The 20,599-nt window shown below is 49.7% G+C and overlaps 11 protein-coding genes across 11 annotated transcripts; 6 read left to right on the forward strand and 5 right to left on the reverse strand.

The window, feature by feature from the left end:
- Positions 1-41: 41 nt before the first annotated feature.
- N7471_005882 (uncharacterized protein) lies at positions 42-3,264 on the reverse strand (the record flags this gene model as incomplete). Its single annotated transcript, XM_057278601.1, has 4 exons — positions 42-872; positions 935-1,255; positions 1,312-1,751; positions 2,271-3,264. 4 exons carry the CDS (start codon positions 3,262-3,264, stop codon positions 42-44), a joined length of 2,586 nt encoding a protein of 861 aa, XP_057138211.1.
- A 136-nt stretch (positions 3,265-3,400) lies between these two features.
- On the reverse strand, positions 3,401-5,488 carry N7471_005883 (uncharacterized protein; the record flags this gene model as incomplete). The annotated part of the gene is made up of 3 exons (XM_057278602.1): positions 3,401-3,433; positions 3,499-3,885; positions 3,941-5,488. 3 exons carry the CDS (start codon positions 5,486-5,488, stop codon positions 3,401-3,403), a joined length of 1,968 nt encoding a protein of 655 aa, XP_057138212.1.
- Positions 5,489-7,423: 1,935 nt separating this feature from the next.
- Positions 7,424-8,395, forward strand: N7471_005884 (uncharacterized protein; the record flags this gene model as incomplete). Its single annotated transcript, XM_057278603.1, has 4 exons — positions 7,424-7,469; positions 7,594-7,677; positions 7,737-8,171; positions 8,232-8,395. 4 exons carry the CDS (start codon positions 7,424-7,426, stop codon positions 8,393-8,395), a joined length of 729 nt encoding a protein of 242 aa, XP_057138213.1.
- An 801-nt stretch (positions 8,396-9,196) lies between these two features.
- Positions 9,197-10,122, forward strand: N7471_005885 (uncharacterized protein; the record flags this gene model as incomplete). The annotated part of the gene is made up of 4 exons (XM_057278604.1): positions 9,197-9,553; positions 9,642-9,732; positions 9,786-9,845; positions 9,983-10,122. The coding sequence occupies 4 exons, from the start codon at positions 9,197-9,199 to the stop codon at positions 10,120-10,122; spliced, it is 648 nt and encodes a 215-aa protein (XP_057138214.1).
- A 1,667-nt stretch (positions 10,123-11,789) lies between these two features.
- Positions 11,790-12,056, forward strand: N7471_005886 (uncharacterized protein; the record flags this gene model as incomplete). The annotated part of the gene is made up of 1 exon (XM_057278605.1): positions 11,790-12,056. One exon carries the CDS (start codon positions 11,790-11,792, stop codon positions 12,054-12,056), a length of 267 nt encoding a protein of 88 aa, XP_057138215.1.
- A 214-nt stretch (positions 12,057-12,270) lies between these two features.
- ura6 (uridylate kinase ura6) lies at positions 12,271-12,900 on the forward strand (the record flags this gene model as incomplete). Its single annotated transcript, XM_057278606.1, has 1 exon — positions 12,271-12,900. The coding sequence occupies one exon, from the start codon at positions 12,271-12,273 to the stop codon at positions 12,898-12,900; it is 630 nt and encodes a 209-aa protein (XP_057138216.1).
- A 233-nt stretch (positions 12,901-13,133) lies between these two features.
- N7471_005888 (PCI domain protein) lies at positions 13,134-14,890 on the reverse strand. The gene is made up of 2 exons (XM_057278607.1): positions 14,589-14,890; positions 13,134-14,487 (listed from the first exon to the last, which is right to left on the reverse strand). The coding sequence occupies exons 1-2, from the start codon at positions 14,827-14,829 to the stop codon at positions 13,370-13,372; spliced, it is 1,359 nt and encodes a 452-aa protein (XP_057138217.1). The 5' UTR covers positions 14,830-14,890; the 3' UTR covers positions 13,134-13,369.
- Positions 14,891-15,365: 475 nt separating this feature from the next.
- On the reverse strand, positions 15,366-16,055 carry N7471_005889 (uncharacterized protein; the record flags this gene model as incomplete). The annotated part of the gene is made up of 3 exons (XM_057278608.1): positions 15,366-15,755; positions 15,809-15,888; positions 15,935-16,055. 3 exons carry the CDS (start codon positions 16,053-16,055, stop codon positions 15,366-15,368), a joined length of 591 nt encoding a protein of 196 aa, XP_057138218.1.
- A 1,003-nt stretch (positions 16,056-17,058) lies between these two features.
- N7471_005890 (PaaI family thioesterase) lies at positions 17,059-17,754 on the forward strand (the record flags this gene model as incomplete). The annotated part of the gene is made up of 1 exon (XM_057278609.1): positions 17,059-17,754. The coding sequence occupies one exon, from the start codon at positions 17,059-17,061 to the stop codon at positions 17,752-17,754; it is 696 nt and encodes a 231-aa protein (XP_057138219.1).
- A 228-nt stretch (positions 17,755-17,982) lies between these two features.
- On the reverse strand, positions 17,983-19,060 carry N7471_005891 (thioesterase family protein; the record flags this gene model as incomplete). Its single annotated transcript, XM_057278610.1, has 2 exons — positions 17,983-18,899; positions 18,958-19,060. 2 exons carry the CDS (start codon positions 19,058-19,060, stop codon positions 17,983-17,985), a joined length of 1,020 nt encoding a protein of 339 aa, XP_057138220.1.
- Positions 19,061-19,626: 566 nt separating this feature from the next.
- On the forward strand, positions 19,627-20,546 carry N7471_005892 (RTA1 domain-containing protein; the record flags this gene model as incomplete). Its single annotated transcript, XM_057278611.1, has 2 exons — positions 19,627-19,645; positions 19,708-20,546. The coding sequence occupies 2 exons, from the start codon at positions 19,627-19,629 to the stop codon at positions 20,544-20,546; spliced, it is 858 nt and encodes a 285-aa protein (XP_057138221.1).
- Positions 20,547-20,599: the final 53 nt, after the last annotated feature.

A 20,599-nucleotide genomic window follows, 5' to 3' on the forward strand; every position in this document is an offset into this window, starting at 1 on the left:
ACGGCTCGTATACCGCCGCACTACTCCATACTACCATATTTTTACTCAGTGCGAGTATAGGCCTGAGATTTGTTGAGGATAATCTCAGCCAAGGCCATCAAACTACCACCAGACAACAACTCCAGAACCTGCACATTGGCATTAGCCTCACGGGCAATCCAGTTACGGATCTCAATAGCCACCAGCGAGTCAAGACCCAACGAAACCACTGTAATTGAGGGATCCATATCTTCCAAGGAGAGAACAAGCACCTGTGCTAACTTGGCAGCCAGCGCCTCGTAGCACACTTTCAAAGCCTCCTCCCTAGATGACGCAGCCGACAAAGTGACATGCAGCGGCACAGACGGGCCATCACTCTGTGAGCTGCTTCCCAGTGTGCGCTTGGCAGCCTCATATAGCACGCTGAATCTCGCGTCCTGGACCCAGAAGTTGTTCTCGAGTGAATCCAGTCGCAGTCCTGTGATGCACTGCCCAGAGCAGGACTGGTCGAGATCACCGGTTAGAGCGGCTGCTATCAGCGCCAGGACTTCCGACTCGTCGATGGTCTGCCCGCCGATATTCTTCATTACTTCCTGGCGCCGCTGGGCGTCGGTATCGGCTAGGTAGCCGACGTCGCTGACTGCAGCTAGGTCGATTGATGTTCCTGGAAGGCCAAGGGATTTGCGGTATTCTATGAATCCATCCAGGAATGCATTTGCTGCGGAGTATGCTGCCTGTCCGCGATTGCCGACGATGCCGGCTACCGATGATAGGGCAATGAAGAAATCCAGTGGTGAATTGATCAGCGTGTTATGCAGATTCCAAGCTCCTTCTACCTTGTTGCATGCTACGGCCGTGAAGTCTTCAAGAGACATGTTTTCGAAGAGCATGTCCTAAGTAGGGTCAGTAATTGGGGATAGATAATGTAAATAAGTCCTTATAGCAGAAAGCTTACACGAAGCACCATCGTACCGTGAATAACTCCACGTATAGGGGGAAGGTCTTTCATTTCTTCGTTAACCAGAGCCTCGACAGACTCCGGGCTGCTGACATCGCAAGCCTTGACGACAATACGCACTCCCAAGGGAGCTAAGATATTAATCAAAGCTTGAACCCTGTCATTAATCGCGGCTCGACGAGACACAAGAACAATGTTCTTTGCGCCCTTCGAGGACATCCACTTGGCGATGCTTCGGCCTAGACCGCCAGTACCACCAATCAAGATGTACGATGCATCAGCTCGTAGGAGAGTTGGACTAGTCTTAGGAGCCACAGCCTGAAGAATTAATGATTAGACTTAGAACATCTATTTGCGGATGTGTTTTTGTTTACCTTGACTTGGTCACCTTCATGGGGAACCACCACAATCTTACCCATACTCTTGCCGATCTGTAGAGCACGGAATGCCTTCTCGATATCAGAAATCGGGTAAGTCGAAAGTGGTAGGACGGGATGCACCGATCCCTCACCAATCAACCGACAAACGTCACCCAGGAGGCGCTTCATCACCTGCGGCTTGAACTTGCCAACCTTAGTGAGATCAACCGACGAGAATGTGACGTTATGCTCAAAAGGTTGCATATCAAGGCGAGTATTCTTCGTGATATCAGCCTTGCCAATCTCGACAAATCGTCCGAACGGTGCAAGGCACTCCCAAGTCTCGCGCAAAAGATCACCTGCTAGTGAGTTCACGATGACGTCCACGCCAACCTCACCAGTGGCTCTGCGGATGCTGCGAGCAAAAGATGCATCACGACTATAGAAGATACGGTCTTCGGGAATACCGTATTGGTTCATTAAGAACTGTTTCTTTTCGAGTCTTCCGACTGTAACAAAGATGTCTGCGCCGATCATCTGCGCTAGCATTATGGCGGCTTGACCGACACCACCAGCACCAGCGTGGATTAAAACCCGCTCGCCGGGTTGTAGTTGACCTAGGTCAAATAGAGAGTAGTACGCAGTACAGAATACAACTGGCACTGTGGCTGCGACCTCAAATGACATGTCGGCTGGGATTTCCGCAGCGCTGGTCGCAGGGCATCGTGCGTAGGTCGAGAAACAGCCCTCTAGCATGGCCATGACTCTTTGACCAACCTTGAAATTCTTCACATTTGATCCTACACTGGAAATAACACCACTGCATTCAATTCCAAGATAGGGCTGTGCAAGCTGGCCCATAGAGGCCACAATGTCTTTGAAGTTAAGACCGATTGCTTTGATTTGAAGCTCGATCTGGTTCTCGCCTAGTGGTAGGGGATTGTCGTCTACAAAGTAGAGGGAATCTAGAGCACCTGGATTGCCGATCTGGATCTTGAAGCGTCGCCCCGGTTGATTGAATGGCTGGGTTGAGATTGTCATGTCGTGGGTCTCATTGTGGACAAAACTATTAGCAGCATCATCTTCCACTACGCGTTGGACAAATAGCTCCAAGCCTTTGGCCTTGAACTCGAGATCCTTTGATGGCTGGGTCCCATTGGTGGGCCATAGAGCACTAATGGCTGCCTGAATAGGCTTCTCGGGATATTTGATGTCCTCAGGAGCCAACCCGAGAGTAGCTATCCTGGCCATGGTCTCCGAGCGCAAGGTTCGAGTCAAGCCGACTGTCATTTGAGCATCGGGAGAATCAGTCCGGTAGACCCAGAGCACAGTTCGAGCATTGAACAGCGCCTTCTTGAGCTCCTTAAATATATCCTCGGCCAGGTATCGTAGAGAGCTAGCTCCAATCTGAAGTAGAACAAGATACTTTTGAGAGAAGTCCATTTCACCAAAGGTTCGGATATAAACCTGCCAGCCAGATTCGTCGGACAGTGCATTCCTCAATTTATCAGCGATACCATCGGCTTTGCCAAAGTGGGTGATGAATAGATCGTGCTTGGGTATGATAGCATTCCCACTCGCGTGCGCGTTGTCTTTCTGCTCTGTGTTTCCATTCGTGTTTGTATCCCCGTAGGTATAAGTATGGCTATCAGATACTGCAGGGCCATTGCGATCTTGAATCTCTCCTTCAACGGCGTTTTCAACCTCCGCCAAGGGATGCCAACCAATCTTATAGCACAATTTGCGAGTGTCTTCACGGTGAGTGTCTGGATTTCTGAGGGGGGTCATTACCAGACCCTCCATTGTAATAATGGGCTCTGTGGAGCCCTCTTGGGTGGCAAAAAAGTCAAATTTGGTCGGTTCAGGGAAAGGCAAGCTGGGACTACCAGTGCAGTAAACTTTAAGGTATTCACCAGCGGTGGTTGGGACATTAAGACCGACTGTCACACGTTTGATTATTGTCGGCATGTAAAGCGTGTCCAGGTCCATTCGGCCCAAACCCTGGCCAAGGAGGGGCCAAAGAAAATGTAGCAGTCCGTCGAGGAATGATGGGTGGACAGTCAATGGAGGTTCAAATCCCTTCGGCATGACGCTGCGAGTATCTCTAACGTGCAGATCGCCAAACGAGTGGTGAGGACTGGAGTAGCAGTTATCAATATCCTGGAATATAGGACCATACCCGGCTCCTAGATCATTAAGAACCTTGTACATATGGGACATATCGACGTAATTAGTAGCCGATTCCTGAATTCGGGCAATTTGAGCTTCCATGTAGCTGGTTTGAGTCTCGAACGAGCTCGAGATCGTAGCCGCCTGTTGTTTTGGATCGGAGCGAACCCGCACCTGACCAGTACAGTGCTCTGTCCATCCTCGTTTTGAGGTCCATGAGCAGACACGGAACTCATCCCAAAGATCGGATGATCCACGAGTACCTTCAGCATAGGGACGGAGAGTAATGGTGGTCTCTGCATCTGTGTCATCACTGAGTACAAGGGCCGAACCCACAACGACCTCCCTCAGTTCAAATTGAGAGATCTGGATATCAGCTTGCTCCGCGCGTCGTCGAGCGGCCTCAATGGCCATCACCAACTATTGCACAATCAGTAAGCATAACTTATATAAAGTAAGCATTCATCAAATGTACATAGCCTGCCATGGGGTAAACGACCATCCCCTGCATCTTGTGGTCCCGGAGGTAGGGAATCTCATCTAAGCGGATTATATTCCTCCATGTTGGCTCCAGATCATTTGAGTAATTTGCCAATACTCCCAACACATCGTTTCTGGCACGATCTCTGAACGCATGCTTCTGTGGAATACGGGCAACGTGCCAGTACCGACTTCCATGCTGCCAAGGGTAGCGAGGCAAGTTACTTAGGAACCAACGGTTTGCCGCACTGGTCTTGGGGAAATTCACCCCTGTCATATTGAGTGTAGCACCTCTCACGTAGGCAGCAGCGGCGGCATCTAAGACCGACTCAGCTACATCCACTTTACGAACAATAGTCGGTGTATATCTAATCTTTGAGACGGTGGTACCCAAGCTCTTTATGGTATCCATGATAGGGCCCTTCAATGTAGAGTGTGGACCAATTTCAACAAGAAGGCTCGGTCGTTTTTCATTGTCCGACACAATCTTACTAAGAGCGTCAGAGAACAACACCGGTGATGTTAAGTTCGCAATCCAGTATTCTAGACCAAGCTCGGAAGGTTTCGCGAGGCGCCCAAAAACAGAAGAAAAGAACGAGGCTGTTGCCGATGGGAAGTGCTGGATATTCTCAATCGCAGCCAGGTAAGCGTCGGCAACCTTCTTCATATGGTCGGAATGGTAGGCAACGTCAATCTTCAATTTTCGGTTGAAAATTTGCTTGTCTTGGAGAATCTTTTCGAGTTCATCAATTGCGAACACGTCCCCCGACACGGTCACGCTAGAAGGACTGTTCACGCAAGCGACGGTGGAGTAACTAGATAGGGCCTTCAACATAGGCTGAATAGCCTCGCGACTGGCGCCAACGGCAATCATGGTGCCCTTGAGGGACGGGAACGAAGATTTGAGTAAGGAGGTCATTTGTCCACGCCAGTAAGCCAAAGCCATAGCTCCCTCCAAGTCATAAATCCCCGCAGCGTAGGCTGCACTAATTTCTCCAGAACTATGGCCAACGACTGAATCAGGACAGATCCCCCAAGATTCCAGGAGATTGACTAATGCAATCTGAAGAGCTGTGCAGGCAGGTTGACTCAGATGAGGGGAGTCAATCTCAGAGGTGGCGTCCTTTTCCAACTCTTCAATAAGGGAGAACTCAGCGCCGAGATCTCGTAGGCATCGATCGGCTCGTTTGATGGCTAACTCGTAGACAGGGTATTCATGCATAAGAGGAACACCCATCTGTGCCCATTGAGCCCCTTGACCAGTGAAGACAAACGAAACTATTGGGGCACCTAGAACCCGGGATGGGTTGATCTTCAGTTGAGCAAGACGGATTCCAAGGTCATCTAGCGAGGTAGCAGACACGCCAACTCGGTATGAGAGTTGGGACATCTTATTGCCTAGAGTGTAAGCAACGTTGCCGAATAAGGTCTTTTCAAAAACTTCGGGATGTTGTTCGAAGTAGATACCGAAGTCTTTCATCCTAGTGCGTAGAGACTCCTTGTCATTGGCAGAGATCAAGAACAGCTTGCGTTTTGGGTCCATGTCAATGTCCCCAGCAGCTTCATCTGGAGCTTTGGATGATAGTGGTGCCTTTTTAAGAACGGCATGTGCATTGGTTCCTCCAAACCCGTAATTTGACACGCTAATGTATTTCTTGCGAGAAGGCCAGGGCCGCGTCGTCGTTAAAACTTTCATATTCCAATCGCTCATAGGAATATTAGGATTCGCTTTCTTGAACTCGGCGTTCGGAAGCATCAACTCTCTATCAAGCATCATCGCTGCTTTGATGATGGCAATTATACCACTGGCGCCCTCCAAGTGCCCAATGTTGGATTTGACTGATCCAATGTAAAGCGGGTTTCTCGGAGTCCGATTTCTTCCAAGTGCTGCATGGACTGCTGCAGCTTCGGTTGGATCGCCGGCCTTTGTTCCAGTTCCATGCATTTCTACAAACCCGCATTCGTCTGGGTTAAGGTTGGCCTCTTCGTAGACCCGCCGGATTAGCTCTTCCTGGGCCTGGGCATTTGGCAGCGTAATTCCCTGTGTTCGTCCATCTTGATTGACTCCTGAATTCACAATAACAGCCCTGACGGGATCTTTGTCGCGCAATGCGGCATAGAGGGGTTTCAGAATTATGACACCAGAGCCCTCGCCTCGCGCGAAACCGGATGTGGCTCTCTCGTCGAAGGAGAAGGCTTTACCCTCATCATTGAACAACCTATATAATTCCATACTATCAGATGGTACGGTCCCGAGCTTGGCTTGGAGGACATGGAAATGCTTACTGCGACAGAGACATAGAAACCCAGGTATCTGGTACAAGGTTAAGGTGACAACCAGCAACAAGGGCTTCCTGGGACTCCCCGTTTCGCAAGCTCTGTACTGCATAGTGGAGTGCAACAAGCGAAGAAGAACAAGCCGTGTCCACTGTAATACTGGGCCCTCGTAGATCGAAGAAGTATGAAATACGGTTGGATTTCAGTGCGGCCGCACAGCCTGTAGCTTGGTGCATGGGAATAGTCTCGATATCACGGAGGTTATTGGGCTCGTAATCACAGAAAGTACCACCGGCAAAGACGCCCACTTTCCGGCGGGCAAGACTCTCTTTGGGAATGCCAGCACTCTCCAAAGCTTCATATGTGCACTCCAGCAGCAAGCGCTGTTGAGGGTCCATGGACGTAGCTTCTTGGACGGTGAGGTTGAAGAAGGGAGCATCAAAGTGTGCAATGTCCTCGTCAAGGAAGTAGCCTCCCGTTGGGTTGAAGGAACCAACCTTGGACGGGTTAGGGTGGTGGAATGCTTCGACAGAGATGCGGTCTTTGGGGATGGGTGACCAGCCACTTCGAGCTCGGGTACATAGTTCCCATAGGTCACTGGGAGATGTAACTTGCCCTGGCAGCCGGCAGGCATACCCAATGATGGCGATAGGTTGGGGCGTTCCCTGTTCACCATAAGACGCACCTTCAGAACCAGCACCGTTCATGCTTGCCATAGTGAAAAGTGCAGAAGGTGCAATTGTAACGCGAGTCTAAAGGATCTAAGGGGGCCACATAAACATCGGGGAAATCGGGGGAACCGACTACCTGGGTGGCTATGGTGTATTATATAGTGTTGCAAATACCTCACCCCAACTCGTCTGATGCGGGTCATTTTGGGGGTGTACAGCTCAATGAAGCTGTCTCTGCTCCGGGCCATCGATGCTCTGCTAGCATTGGGTGATCGGTGGTTATTCCCGAATTGGTGAACTTGATTGAAATGTTGTACCGTCCCACATTATTCGACATAGCAATTGTTTGTAGTTGGGAAGTTGATGTTCGGCGGAATATCCCGTGCTTTCCACTTGTACAGCCCGAGCGGTAATTTAGTTCCTAGTATATCTTGATGTCTATATTTGCTCGTTGCCTGTTCCCCTTGTTCTTTGAGTATATAGGCTCTGATTATATATTCCCCCTTTAGATTGTTGCAGGTTGATACAAGATGAGGTTCTTATGTCTTCATGGCGCCATTGGCAACATCGACGTAGGTGATGGGAGACACTATCATAAACATCAATACTAACTTCTTTATCGCAGAATATTAATATTCAGCTTGGCAAGTATTATTTGGATTTGAGGACTCGAAATGAGGATTCATTGACAATATTGCAGATCCGCTGGTGAAGCAGATGGCCATGGATGGTTTCGCTTCGTTCCACTATATCAACGGTCCTGTTCCTGTGTCTCCACCGGCAGGTACTGTCCTCCCGAGCTCAAACACTGGACCGAACAATCTGATTTCCATAATCTCCTAGGGTTCGCGGAATATTTTGGTATCGGGCCGCATTACCGGTGGTTGGAGGATGGAGGAGCAGCAGAGGACTCTATGATCTCTCGTGTTCGAAAATCTCCGCATGGTTCGTCTCCCGAGGACATAATGAGAGCTTTGGGCAAGGACTGGGATGGCCATTGGAACAATCATCATCAAGTCATGGAGTACCTCTATGATATACTGGAGAAGAATCCCGATATCGAAGGCATCCTCGGATATAGTGAGGGTGCTACGATGGCTGCGAGTCTCATCCTGGATGAGAATAGAAAATCTCAGGAGACTGGCCGTACTCGTCGCATCAAATGCGCGGTTTTCTTCACCGGCTGGCCCCCTCTCTCCCCTGAGGAGGACGTGGTCCTGGCAGATGAGAGCGACTATACTCTGGACATTCCGACGCTTCATGTGCTTGGTGCAGATGGTAATTTGATATATATTGTCCCCGTTCAAACGATATACTCACTATGTATCTTTAACACAGACCCTTACCGGTACGGCGCACTAGCCTTATTCAACATTTGTGATCCTGACACTGCAGCGATGTTCGACACTGGACGGGGCCACACGATTCCTCGGTCCGGTCCGGTCATAACAGAGTTGGGGAATGCCGTGCGAGACTTAATCCACAGAGCGTATCAAGCGTAACACAGGGCGGTGATTCATGGGAAGCACAAAGCCCTTCTGTGCGCGGTGTCACAATGTAAGGCCCGTCGAAGAATACACAAATCCGGACCTGGGGGGTTCCAGATTCCAAAAGTCCGTATTCTGCATGATAGTTAGACTTTTAGCCTTGATATATATAGTTATCTAGCGTTGCCTCTTGTCCCCTTAATGGAGTGAAGCCGATCCCGGGTATCGCCCAGTTGGGATGGTGTGCTACCCACCAGCTGTTATTGTAGCTTCTCTGAGCGATAACATTCTCTCCAAAACAGCTCATGTCGCAATTGGAAACTTGCCTACTGCGATTTCACTCTCTCAACCCATCGGTATAGTTCCTCGGGTGTACTACCGTTCTCGAAATTCTGGAAGCTCTGGCTGATAGAGCTCGAGATCAAACCCCTAGCTCTAATATCCAGCCGAGATGATAGGCTTAAGGTTTGGACAACGATTAAGCTGAGCTATAGCACCATACTCTAACCCGAATATGTACGAGAAATGGCCAAGATGGATATCATTCATATTATCATCTGCAATTAGAATTCGAAACAATTCCAATCACATATGAACACTTCATCATACCGCGGCCTAGCCAGCCCCCTGAAGTAACGGTACTATGTAGGCTCGGAGGGTTAATAAAGCAACCGTCAACAAAGTCGGGCATTTCCTCATTCGACACCGAAGTTATAAGGAAGAAACAACACACGGGGAAGTTCAAATTGTGGCGCTATCTCTTCGAGAAATTATCAATGACTCTCGGAACTCGAGCGTGGCTTCAAATTTTACAAAATGTGTGACGTGATCGTGAAGATCGTTTGGGCACTGTTAACTGCCACCTTGGTGTTAACCCAGACCCATGCGCAGACTGTATCAAAAGATGAATGCGCGACGGGCGTTCATGCCATTATCGCCAGGGGGGAAGGCGGGGGCGATGATCTGAATGTGCTGAGCACTCTTTCAGACCTGATCCTGAAGCAGATCCCCGGCTCGACAACCCTCGGCTTACCCTACGATCATGAAAACGTCTTAACTAACTCTGCCAAACTACACACGGTTCACGACGGTGCAGTTCTGATGCAACAGTTTGTGCAGGAGTACAGCGAAAGTTGCCCACAAACTAAGATTGTGGTAGTGGGATATTCAATGGTGCGCCAATACCAAACCCACATGTGATATTCTGTCCTCCTAATACGGCAATCAAGCACGCAAAATGCTAAAGTTTATTACCACCCAGGGAGCAGTTCTCATGATGGATTCTCTGTGTGGAACTAGTGAGATTGGATTATTCTTCGTCGCCCCTCTTGCGCGGTTCTACAACTCGACTAGTACGTGATTTCGAGGCACATGTCAGAAAACACGAATCTAATCAAATATCTAGTTATAGCTGCGATTGCGTATGGTGATGAAACATACATTCCTGGCATGCCGTGGAATCTGGGTAATTGCGCACTGGGTATAGGCGTGGGTACACCAACTCCAGAATCAAGTGCGGAATTATAATCTAAAGCGAATGAATCAGCTCCTCCCCCGCATGAACTCAGCCTTGTGTGAACCATTTGCTAGCTCAATACACAGCTATTGTGATTACGGTGTTTCCCAATGCTGCTCACCATACCCAGAAGACCACAATGCAGCACACCACACTTACATATGGAAGTACAATGAGGACGTCGTGGACTTCATCAAACACCGTCTGGATAATTATGCCCGCTTGACCTTGGAAACTGCCAATAATAGTAGATAGAAGAGAAATACTTGTTGATCATAGGTGTTGACAATCTCAAATACAGGACTCGGCTGCTTTCCGAACTATAGAGTTGGCAATCAATACACAATCACAGCATCCAAATTTCCTGGAGGCGACATTCTTAGTGTGAATCTCAAAACTTGAAAGTATTCCCCAATATACTAATTTCTACCTCCGAGTCTCGCAAAACGGTCGACGTCAAACTTGGCCAATCTATAGTGAATATCTAAGAACTTAGTTTGCTGAGCTCATGTTTAGATATACAACAAAATCACATAAAATTGGCACACTCGCAAATTCTCATTATCAATGTTAACTACCAAGTGCATACGTACATACGCGGTGAACCCTGGCCACGTACCTCGGCGTATTTCTTGAGCCTGGTTTGGCACAGCCGTTCCACCGTATATCAATAATAATTATGGTATACCACTAAGACTACACAGGTTTACGATATCTTAAATGAAGGGATACTACCCTGGAGCCTAAAAATTGGGTGGCCTAAAAGTTGGAACTGCAAGACATAGTACCACCTAGAATCAACCCCCTCTACCTAGGGTAACAATAGCAAACAGCCTGGAACTATAAGTATCAGATTATTGTTCTATGCAAAAGCTGAAGCTTTGGTGTTACATATATACTAGTACCAAGGTATAACCCTAGAATGATTTCAGGTCTGAGTTTCACGCAGTTGGCCCCTTGCTCTGTTCTGATTCAATCTAATTCAAATTCAACTTGTTCCTCCATTGTACAACATGTAGACTTCTATGTAGCAGGTTTCTTAATTAGGAATTTGACCTGCGTCTAGTTCAATTCCGAAGCTTCTTTGGTCTCGCATGTAATACCCATAGTTATATGATTCTCCAGCTCTAGTCTTGCAATCCCATCAATAAACAAATCATGTTCCTCTAGTCTCGAAATCTTCACCTCGGTGTCCACTTAGTCTAAATCTCCCCATAAAATGAGTTGGTCTATATTCAAAACTTAGTAAGGTGGCCCTTGCCGGGTAGTATTTCATATAACGCTTACAAGTTCAAATATATATATCATGTGTGATTGCATATTTTGTTCACGCGCAAAGCTTTTTAAGCAGCCTGGCACAAAGAGCTTCTTTGAATCTAAGAAGGCTATAAACGGACAAGCATGAGATCTTATGTTGTTCTAGCAAGGCGACATATATGAAGGTGACCATTGGTATTGCCGTTCATGGCTATTCGCCCTTTCCCTTTGATTCAGGCTCTCATAACGTAGATAGGCAATACTATCTGGATTGAACTTAGTTATTATTCTAAAAAAAAATCCGATAATCCTATATCACCTAGGTGTCTATGGAAGCTCGGGCTTCTAGTACGCAAGGTGCGTGAAGGATGACGCCTTGGCCGTGGAAGAAACTGTGGTCAATCTTAATATACATTTCCAGCATTTCTATTGGCTATAAATGTATACCTAGGTATGAAGCCGCTGTTATTAATCTTACCTAATACCACTCACCACTGAAGCTGAGGCTGAGGCGTACACATGCAAGTTGTACACAACCGCATCGAGGTATACAGATCAGCAGCTAATCCGGTTTCGGCGATCCCAACTCCTTTTTTTTTTCCCTCTCCAAACAACCACAAGCCTCTCTCTTTCTCTATGTTCTCTCTAGCCCGTCAATTCTCCGGAGTCCGCTCCAAGCCTCTAGTCCTCACCAGCCAGAAATTCACCCGATCGACCCAGGTACCCCACCGTCTGTATTCGAACCCTCCGAGATCTTCGCCGCCACGCGCACCCTCCGCCCCTCAATCCAGCCGCTCCAATTTCCCAATCATCCCCATCATCCTCATAACTGCCATCAGCTCCGGCGCCTACGTCTACCTCGTCAAGTCCCGCACCGGCGTCCGCACTTCACGCCCAAACTAGCTTGAAGTAAGTCCGTTCAAGGCCTAGCCCGTACAAAAAAAAAGCCAACTAACGTCCGTTTCAAGTCAAGTGCTGCCCCTCCACACGCACACCGACACACCACTCCACAAACACTCTCGACTCCAAACCCAATCTTAAACCCCCTTTAACTTCACCTCACCTCCCTTAACCTCCCAACCACAAACACAACCACAAACACAACCAACCACCCACAATGGCCACCCCCCGCTTCTCCACAAACGACGTAACAGTCGTCTTCTTCCTCGGCGGCCCAGGCAGCGGAAAGGGCACTCAATCCGCGAACCTCGTCAAAGACTATGGCTTTGTCCACCTCTCCGCCGGCGACCTCCTGCGCGCCGAACAAGTCCGCGAAGGCAGCCAGTACGGCGAGCTGATCCGCGAGTACATCCGCGAGGGCAAGATCGTGCCTATGGAAGTGACCGTTGCGCTTCTGTCGAATGCGATGGCCGACTCACTGGCGACTTCGCCGCCTCCGGCTGGTACCAAGGCCCGGTTCTTGATCGACGGGTTCCCGCGCAAGCTCGACCAGGCTGTTTTCTTCGAGGAGACTGTTTGTCCCTCCGAGCTTGTGTTGTTCCTCGATTGTCCTGAGGATGTTATGGAGACTAGATTGCTCAAGCGTGGTGAGACCAGTGGTCGTGATGATGATAATGCGGCCTCTATTCGCAAGCGCTTCCATACTTTTGTTGAGACTTCTATGCCTGTTGTTGATGATTTCCAGAAGAAGGATAAGGTTGTTTCGGTTAAGGCTGATAGCTCTGTTGAGCAGGTCTATGAGCAGGTTAGGGCTGGTATTGAGGCTCGTGGTTTGCACCCTCGTTAAGCGGGGTTCTTGTGTTTGTATCGATGTATATAGATAGTGTCGGGGTTCAATTTAGGGGGAGAGTTGTGTGGTTTCCTTGCTCGACTATGAAAATAGAGTATAGAAGAATTTAAGCATTTTTAAACTTGAGCCTTTTGTTTAGATGGATGCTTGGCCCCCTGAAACCAACGAAGTTGTCAGTTGACTACGGATATGAACCATGATCAGTTTAAAGAAATATAATATTCTTTAAGCCGGAATAAAAAATAGAACAAAAGAAAAGTCATCCCTCCGGAAAACATAAACAAGACTAAGATTGACATGACATGACTCGTGGGGTCCCAAACATCCAACGGGGGCAGTAAAAATCCCACCCTACAAATTGGCCAGGGAAAAAGAAATGCATGAGGAAAAGACAGCGAGATTTCCCCTCTATTAACTGAAAGATTTTTGTGTGTGAACTTTTCCATTCATAAAAAAAAGGACACATCTATTCGGCACTAGCCTCAACCTCACGCGCCTGGGGCTGCGCGGGTTGAATGCGTCGGCGGTCACCGTTACCGTTGCGGTTGGCGTTGGCTTCTTGGTCAGCCGCGGCCTGGATACCCTCGCGGGCAAAACGCTCACGCTCGGAGCGGATCACGCTCAGAACGCTCTCGAGGGAACGGCGCCAGACCATCAGGCGGCCTTGGACCTCGGACCACTGCTTCTCACCGAAGACGCGGTAGGTGGCGCGGTGCACAAGGAACTCAGACTTCAACTGGGACAGTCTGCCCTCGACGAGGCCAGCACGAATGGTGTCGATGACCCACATCTCGACATCGGAGGCCGGGACGCCCAGAGCAGAGGCGATAGTGGCGTAGGGGAGCGAGCGCGAAGGGGTGGAAGATGCCAGCGAGGTGAGAGTGAGGAGACGCATCTTGGTCTGCAGGGCATCGGCGGACTCGGCGAGCACGCCGCCAGAGATGGAAGCGAGCGGGGTGGCAGCGACGAAGGCCTCGTAGGCGTCGAGGGTGTCCGAGGTGAAGATCTCGAGCAGCTCGAAGAGGGTGCTGTCGCTGGAGCGCAGGGCCTGCACGGCGTCTGATGCGGTCAAGGGAGTGAAGTCGAAGACGGTGGAGCGACGCAGAGCGGTAGCGAGTGCGCGCACAGCCAACTCACGGCCCTCGGGCTTACTGACGTCGGCAGGGTCGATGGTCTCGAGCGCTTGCAAGATGTGAGTCTGGGCCAAATCCTCATCACCGGCAGCGGTGGAGGCCTCGGCAATAGCGACGTGCAACTTCCGGGTATCATCGCTGTCCAACTCCCAGGCTGCGAGCCATGTGGGGAGCTGCGAAGTGAGCTGGGGCCTGAGGGCTTCAAAGGCAACTCCAGATCCAGACTGGCGGATCACGGCCACAACAGCGAGGAGAACGTGGTACCGGCTCGAATCGTTGGTAGACAGAGTGTTGAAAATGGTGGTGAGAATAGAGATGGCGAGCGTAGGGCCGAACTGAGGCGAGGTGGTGATGGGCTTAGCGAGATAGGTGCAGATGCGAGGAAGGAACACGTCGGCGTCGGAAGACTGGTGAACGAGGTGGACCAGGAGGTTGTAGGCGGAGGTGATCTCTGCATTTTTGTAAATCTATGTTAGTTTTTGTCCATCAAAGATCTAAGTGCAGGCAGATTCCGACTATCTGCAGATCATTCGACACTTTTCGCCCACTTACCCTTCTCGGGGGCACTGTTCAGAGCGGTCGCAGAGGACACGAGCTTCTTCAGGACTTCATCGCGCTGCTTAAGGTCGGCCTCGCCTTCAGACTGTTCCTGCTGGCGGAGAGGTTCGAGGAGCGGGGCGATCTCGGACTGGAGGCTACCCTCTTTGCGGAGGGCATCGATGTACTGGGCAAACTCGTCGGCGAGCTCGGAGAAGGAACCCTCAATGAGGAGGGTATTGGTAGGGGCGGGCATGATGTTGGATGTGAGAAAAGGAGAGGAAGAGAGAAGAAGTTCTTGATGGTGGAGTCTATCGATAAGTTGAGAAATTTCAGTGTGTGCCAAAAAAAGTCTTGGCGAGAGGAACACCACAGTTGAAACATCTCGACTGATCTTTGTTTTCTACTTTACGACTTCATTTCGAATCTTTTATTTAGGTGAAATATTTAGTATTTATACTACAATCTTCACTACGCTGATTTTTCTGGCCAATGGGTCTGAAATAATTGGTGGTATTACTTTTAATCGAATAGTTCATGCGCGAAATCGTCACCTGCGCAGATAAAAAAGGAACTCCAACCCAAAGCAAAACAAGAAAGGACAGGCGCCACGTTCATAGACATGTGGACAATCATAATGGGTCAAGACTAATCAGAGGGGAATCGAATGTCTTGAAGAAAAAAGAGCAAATGGCATCGCGATGAGTTAAGGGATGCAACAAAGAGGGCGCTATGCGACCCAAACCATCAAGGGGTGATTAACTGCCCAAAGACCGAGTGAAAATGGTTCCTTTACAGGACCATGCGTGCAGCAACGAACATGAGACCAGCCATCAGACCAGTGGAGTACTGAGTCAGGTCACCCAGAGCGACAGCAGCGTTGGTGGTAGTGCTTGCAGGAGCAACGGAGGAAGTCTGGGAGCTGGAAGACTCGGTCGCAGTGGCCATGGCCAGAGTGGTCGAAGACATGGTTGAAGAAGCGGTGGTGGTCACCTCACTTGCGTTCTTGCTGCCACAGTCAGCGGCCTGCTTGCAGGCGCGTTGACCCTCGACATCGTCGGGGTGCGAGGCGATGCACTGGATATAAGTGGCCTGGCAGACGAAGAAAGGAACGGTCTGCGAGTAGGGGGTCACGTCGGGGACGGAATCATCGCTGCAGACACAGCCGAACTTCAGGGTGCTCTGTTCAAACCGTTAATCTCCTGGTCATACAGATGCGATACAGAGCAACGTACCGGGTCACACGAGTTGAGTTTGGTGCCTTGCTGCTGGCAAATATCAGGACAGGTGTTGCGCTGGGCGGAACAGTAGGAGCCTACTTCATTAGCATTCTGATGTTTAAGGACTGTCAGGGTACATACTGCGGTCGGCACTGTCGACCAAACCGATATTGAAGCCAGCGGGGAAGGTGTAAGTGTCAGTGGAATTGCCAGCCATGACGGATGTAGCCAGAGCCGAAAGGAAGATAATTGAGGAACGCATGATGAATAAATTAGATATGCTGGTGTACAAGGAGAAGAGAAAAGAAGAGCAGTTTGAGGAGAGAGAAGAAGAAGAAGCAGAAGAAGAGAAGAAAAACAAAGAATGGGCAGGTACTTTGTATCCAAGGTATTCCAAGGTATTTTCAAGGTTTATTTTGGTTTTGGAACCAAACTGGAAAGAACTTCCCTGGACTACCATTTTTACCAGGGTAACCCCCTATTTGGCATACCAGGTGGAGAGTTATATCACTAGTGTTATTGTTTTATGTTCCTAGCTAATAACATGAGAATTATTCAAGTTGCACAGGCCCTGTTTTTCCTTTTTTGATATTTTTATTTTTTTGCTATACGCCTGAAAGAGTCGGCAAAAGGTTACCCACCTAAAGGGTCCTTGGCTGCGTGCAACTAAGCCAAGTCGGGCCAAGTTGCCCCTGCCGCTACAATCCGTACGAATCAGAGGCCTCCAAACGGAGATTGCAGAGTGCACTACAATGCACTTACAATGCACTACCACAGTGATACAGGGACCCTTAGATAAGTCGCTTGTGGTTCCCCGGTCCAAGGTTCCAAGGTTCCAAGGTTCGTCTGTTTACCCTCGCATTCTTGTCCGAATTCTCCCTTACGGTCAACTACCGGTTACATGCCGGGGGCGTGAGACAATGCATTGTCTGTGCTCGAGAGCATGATTGGTTCTTCACTTCAAGGAAGGGGAATAACCATTTCAAAGCTTCTTATGCTCGCTCCACCGCAAATCAACTTTTCGCAAACCCATTGGACCGTGCTAAATGAATTGACCCAATATATCCACGTGACTGTTTATCTTGCCCTGATCGGTCATAGCCGGAGCCGAGGTTAAATTATGCAGTTGACACCCGTTGGCGCCCTAATATACTGCTGAAACTGCTGAAACACCTTCATGCCAGGTCCTCTATCTACAACCCGCCTAGACCAATTGACCGCAATATAATCCCAAGACCAAAACAACAGCGAAAAAAAAAAAAGAAATGGCTGACCCGGGCCCCGCCATCGCGCACCTCCGCACCAATTCATGGGCAAACAACCTCATCTCCTCGGCCGACTATACACCAATCCAAACCGACTCACGGCGCCTAAAGCCCACAACCGGTGAAGATGGCTACTTCGCACAAACCCTCAACACATCTACCACAATCCCCCACTGCCTAACCCTGCAACGGTGCAACCTTACACCCGTGCCTGCGGAAGCCCCAACCTGGCTCCCCGCAACAAAACAAGATGCCGCATCCGCCACAAAGCCCACCCCGGGCCTGAACCCTGCAGACATCATTATGATCTTCGATCTTAGCAGCCCCGGTCTGTCTGGTCACCCATCCACCGTACATGGCGGCATTGTCGCGACGCTGATTGATGAGGCCATGTCCCTCGCTGTCGCGGCGCATACCAATGCGCCCACTGCGCTCAGTACGGCTGAGGATAACCCACGCGGGAAGATCTTTACCGCGCAGCTGGATGTCAGATATAAGAAGCGGGTGGCTACACCTGCTTTGCTGGTTATTAAGGCGCGAGTTGTTGGCAGAGTCGGGAAGAAGTTCTGGGTGCGGGCGCAGGCATTGCAGGAGGATGAGGAGGGTGCTGGGGGACATTTGGAGTGGGCTAAGAGGAAGGTTGTCAAGGCTGATGCTATGGCATTTTGGATTGTGACGTCTGACTCGAAGTTGTGAGCGTCATCCTTCTCTTCTTTTCAGGCTCAAAGCTTGAAGTATATAGACTGGGAGATCGACTTTCCTGATGTACATACGGGGATTTTGATCCTGTACATACAACACCCGATTTTGCACATGTAGAAGTAACCAGCTAGGTCATATATATTATATAGAACATAGATCTATGCCTGGACTGAACACACAGAATCTATTGTTTAAATGTATATACATCTATGAGACGACTATCTACAACTTCTCCATCTTCCTGGTTCCAACATTTCGACTAGCACTAACAACCAACCCAACCTGCGTACTCAACGCGATAACCTCCCCATTCTCATCAAGAACTGTAACTTCCAAATCCGTCCGCCCATCTCTAACAACCTTAGTAACAATCCGACTATAAAGCCACTCCACCCCCTCAGCAGGAAGGTGTTTCTTCATATCCACATTGAGCGTAACTGTGGGGTACCAAAACTTCGCCTTCTGTTCCGCAAGCGAAGTCCCACTCTCCTCCGCCGCAGCAGTAGCAGACATAGTATCAAACCCATCCAACGCCATGGGAAACATATCAATAAGATACGCCACTGCAGCCTCGGTCCAGCGACCATTCACATCACCCCCAGGCCGGAACCTAGCCCACTGATCAATACCCATATCCCCCGAGCGCTTCTGCTGCGTCTCTCCAGCCCCAGGACCAAAGAGCTCAATCTGCGCCGCAGCCTTACGGAACGACGCAAAAGGCGCCTCGAGCTTCGTCCAAGCGCCGTCAGTGCCCGTCCGACCCAGCGCGGCCAGATCAACGGACCCGTCTGCGCGCGAACCCGCCGCCGGAGCAGGGTGAGGCTTCCACCCTGTGTTGGCGCTAATGCCGACCTCGGCGTCCGGCGGGCTGACGGTCACATAGCCAGCGACCATGGTCTCCAGCTGTCCGGGTTTCTTTTCAGAGGGCTGCAGCAGCTTGATGTGGATTGTGCTTGTGCGCGCGCCGATCTTGACGTCTTCGACTTCGAAGGTTGCGGGGCCTGAGGCTGTGCGTCGTAGGAAGGAGAGTTGGATTGAGATCGGGGACGCGGCGCTTTTGTATTGCTTTGGGTGGGCGTGCGCGAAGTGCGTTAGGGTTAGTTGGTAGATTACGGCTGTTGTGTAGCCGCCGTGCGGGACTGAACGGTGTTAGCTTTTGGTCAATGGGAGGTGAGGTTTATATGGGTTCTGCTATACCGGTTCCAATGCACCATTCTGGTCGGAGGAAGGCGCTGTATTTGTTGGGGCCTTGCGGGGTGACCTTGATGGCCTCTTGGAAGGATGGGTTGACGGTGGACATGATTGCGATAGTGTTTGATATGTACAGGGTTTAGATAGAAGGGTCTAAAGATCTAAGCAAGATCATTTATATGGTTTTCTGATATAGAACCCTTCCCCACATATACCAAGGTTAACCACATCGGCGAACCTCGGCATATTCCCCAGACCGTGGACAGCCGAGAAGCTGAGTCAGCCGCCCATTAGCCCGGGCCCGGCCACGTGGGTTTTCCCAAGGTTCCAAACGTCATTGAAACCAGAAATATATAAATGCATCTAGAGCGATTCGTGATGTAAGAGGGCTGTGCGAACAAGAAGAGATCAAAGTTAGCAGGTCCCTCTGATATAGATGAGACCTCGCGATAGGTCCGATCGGGAAACAATCGAGAAGATGTTCATGAATTCCGCTACGCGACATTACTTGGCGGATCTTGGCAGCTCGCGTAAAGGGGCCTGGGCTAATCAAATTTCCGTTCAATATAAAGAATACGAAAACGAAGTAAATCCAATTATTAGCGTGTTCGTTAGTACTACCTACATATAAAACAGCTGACCCCGTTCTGCAGCGAATTTGACGGCAGAACACAGATGGATCACCATATCACAGGTATTGCACTTGAATATAGCTCTCCAAGGCTATCATTTCAGATCACTAATGAAAAAAAATAGAACGATCGTATGGCTATGTTGACCCCAACTTTCCAAATCCAGGCGGCGAAAGGGACACCCCTGTGATCATTTATGGCTACACGCCTTCTATCGCTCTAGCAGCCTTCGCAGCCGCGTGGTTCTTCCTTCACTTCGTCTACCACACGGCACAAACTATCAAGAACCGCAGCTGGTGGTGGATGACCTTTTCCGCTGGTCTGATTTTCGAGGTGATAGGGTACATTGCACGATCCCTCTCCGCTAAAAAGGATCCTTATCACCTCATCTACTTCATCCTCAATTACTTCTTCATCGTTGTTGCGCCTGTATTACTTGCCGCTGGTATCTACACCATTCTATCAGTACTGATCCCACGAGTAGGGAGCCAGTATTCATTCTTACCCCCGAAGGTCATCCTAGCCTTCTTCATTACTTCGGATGTCATCTCAACAATCGTCCAAGTCGCCGGTGCATGTCTCATTGGCATTAAAGAGTCGCGCCGGGAAGATCCCACAACAGCGAACAATATCCTCCTGGGCGGTCTCGCATACCAGGTCTTCGTCATGACTATCTTCGTCATCGTGGCGGCGAGTTTCCAGTCCCGAGCTCGACGTACTATCAGAGCAAACGGGCTGGAGCTCTTCTGCTTGGCTTTTTCCATTTCGACCCTCATGGTTTATTTCAGAACTATCTTCCGTCTTGCGGAAACTAGCCAGGGTCTTATGGGAGAGCTGCAGACCAATGAGGTATATTTCGCATGCCTTGAATTCGCGCCTATTGCGCTAGTGGCTCTTCTCTTTGCCATCTGGTATCCTGGCCGCTGCGTAGGTGCAGCGGTGCGAGTTAATGATAAACCATAGCTTTTGAGATTAAAGCAAATATAATGTTTCTTATGTCCTAGTCTGAGAGAGGC

The sequence above is a fragment of the Penicillium samsonianum genome (assembly GCF_028829775.1).
Source record: "Penicillium samsonianum strain IBT 33392 chromosome Unknown utg000003l_segment0_segment0, whole genome shotgun sequence".
NCBI lineage: Eukaryota > Fungi > Ascomycota > Eurotiomycetes > Eurotiales > Aspergillaceae > Penicillium > Penicillium samsonianum.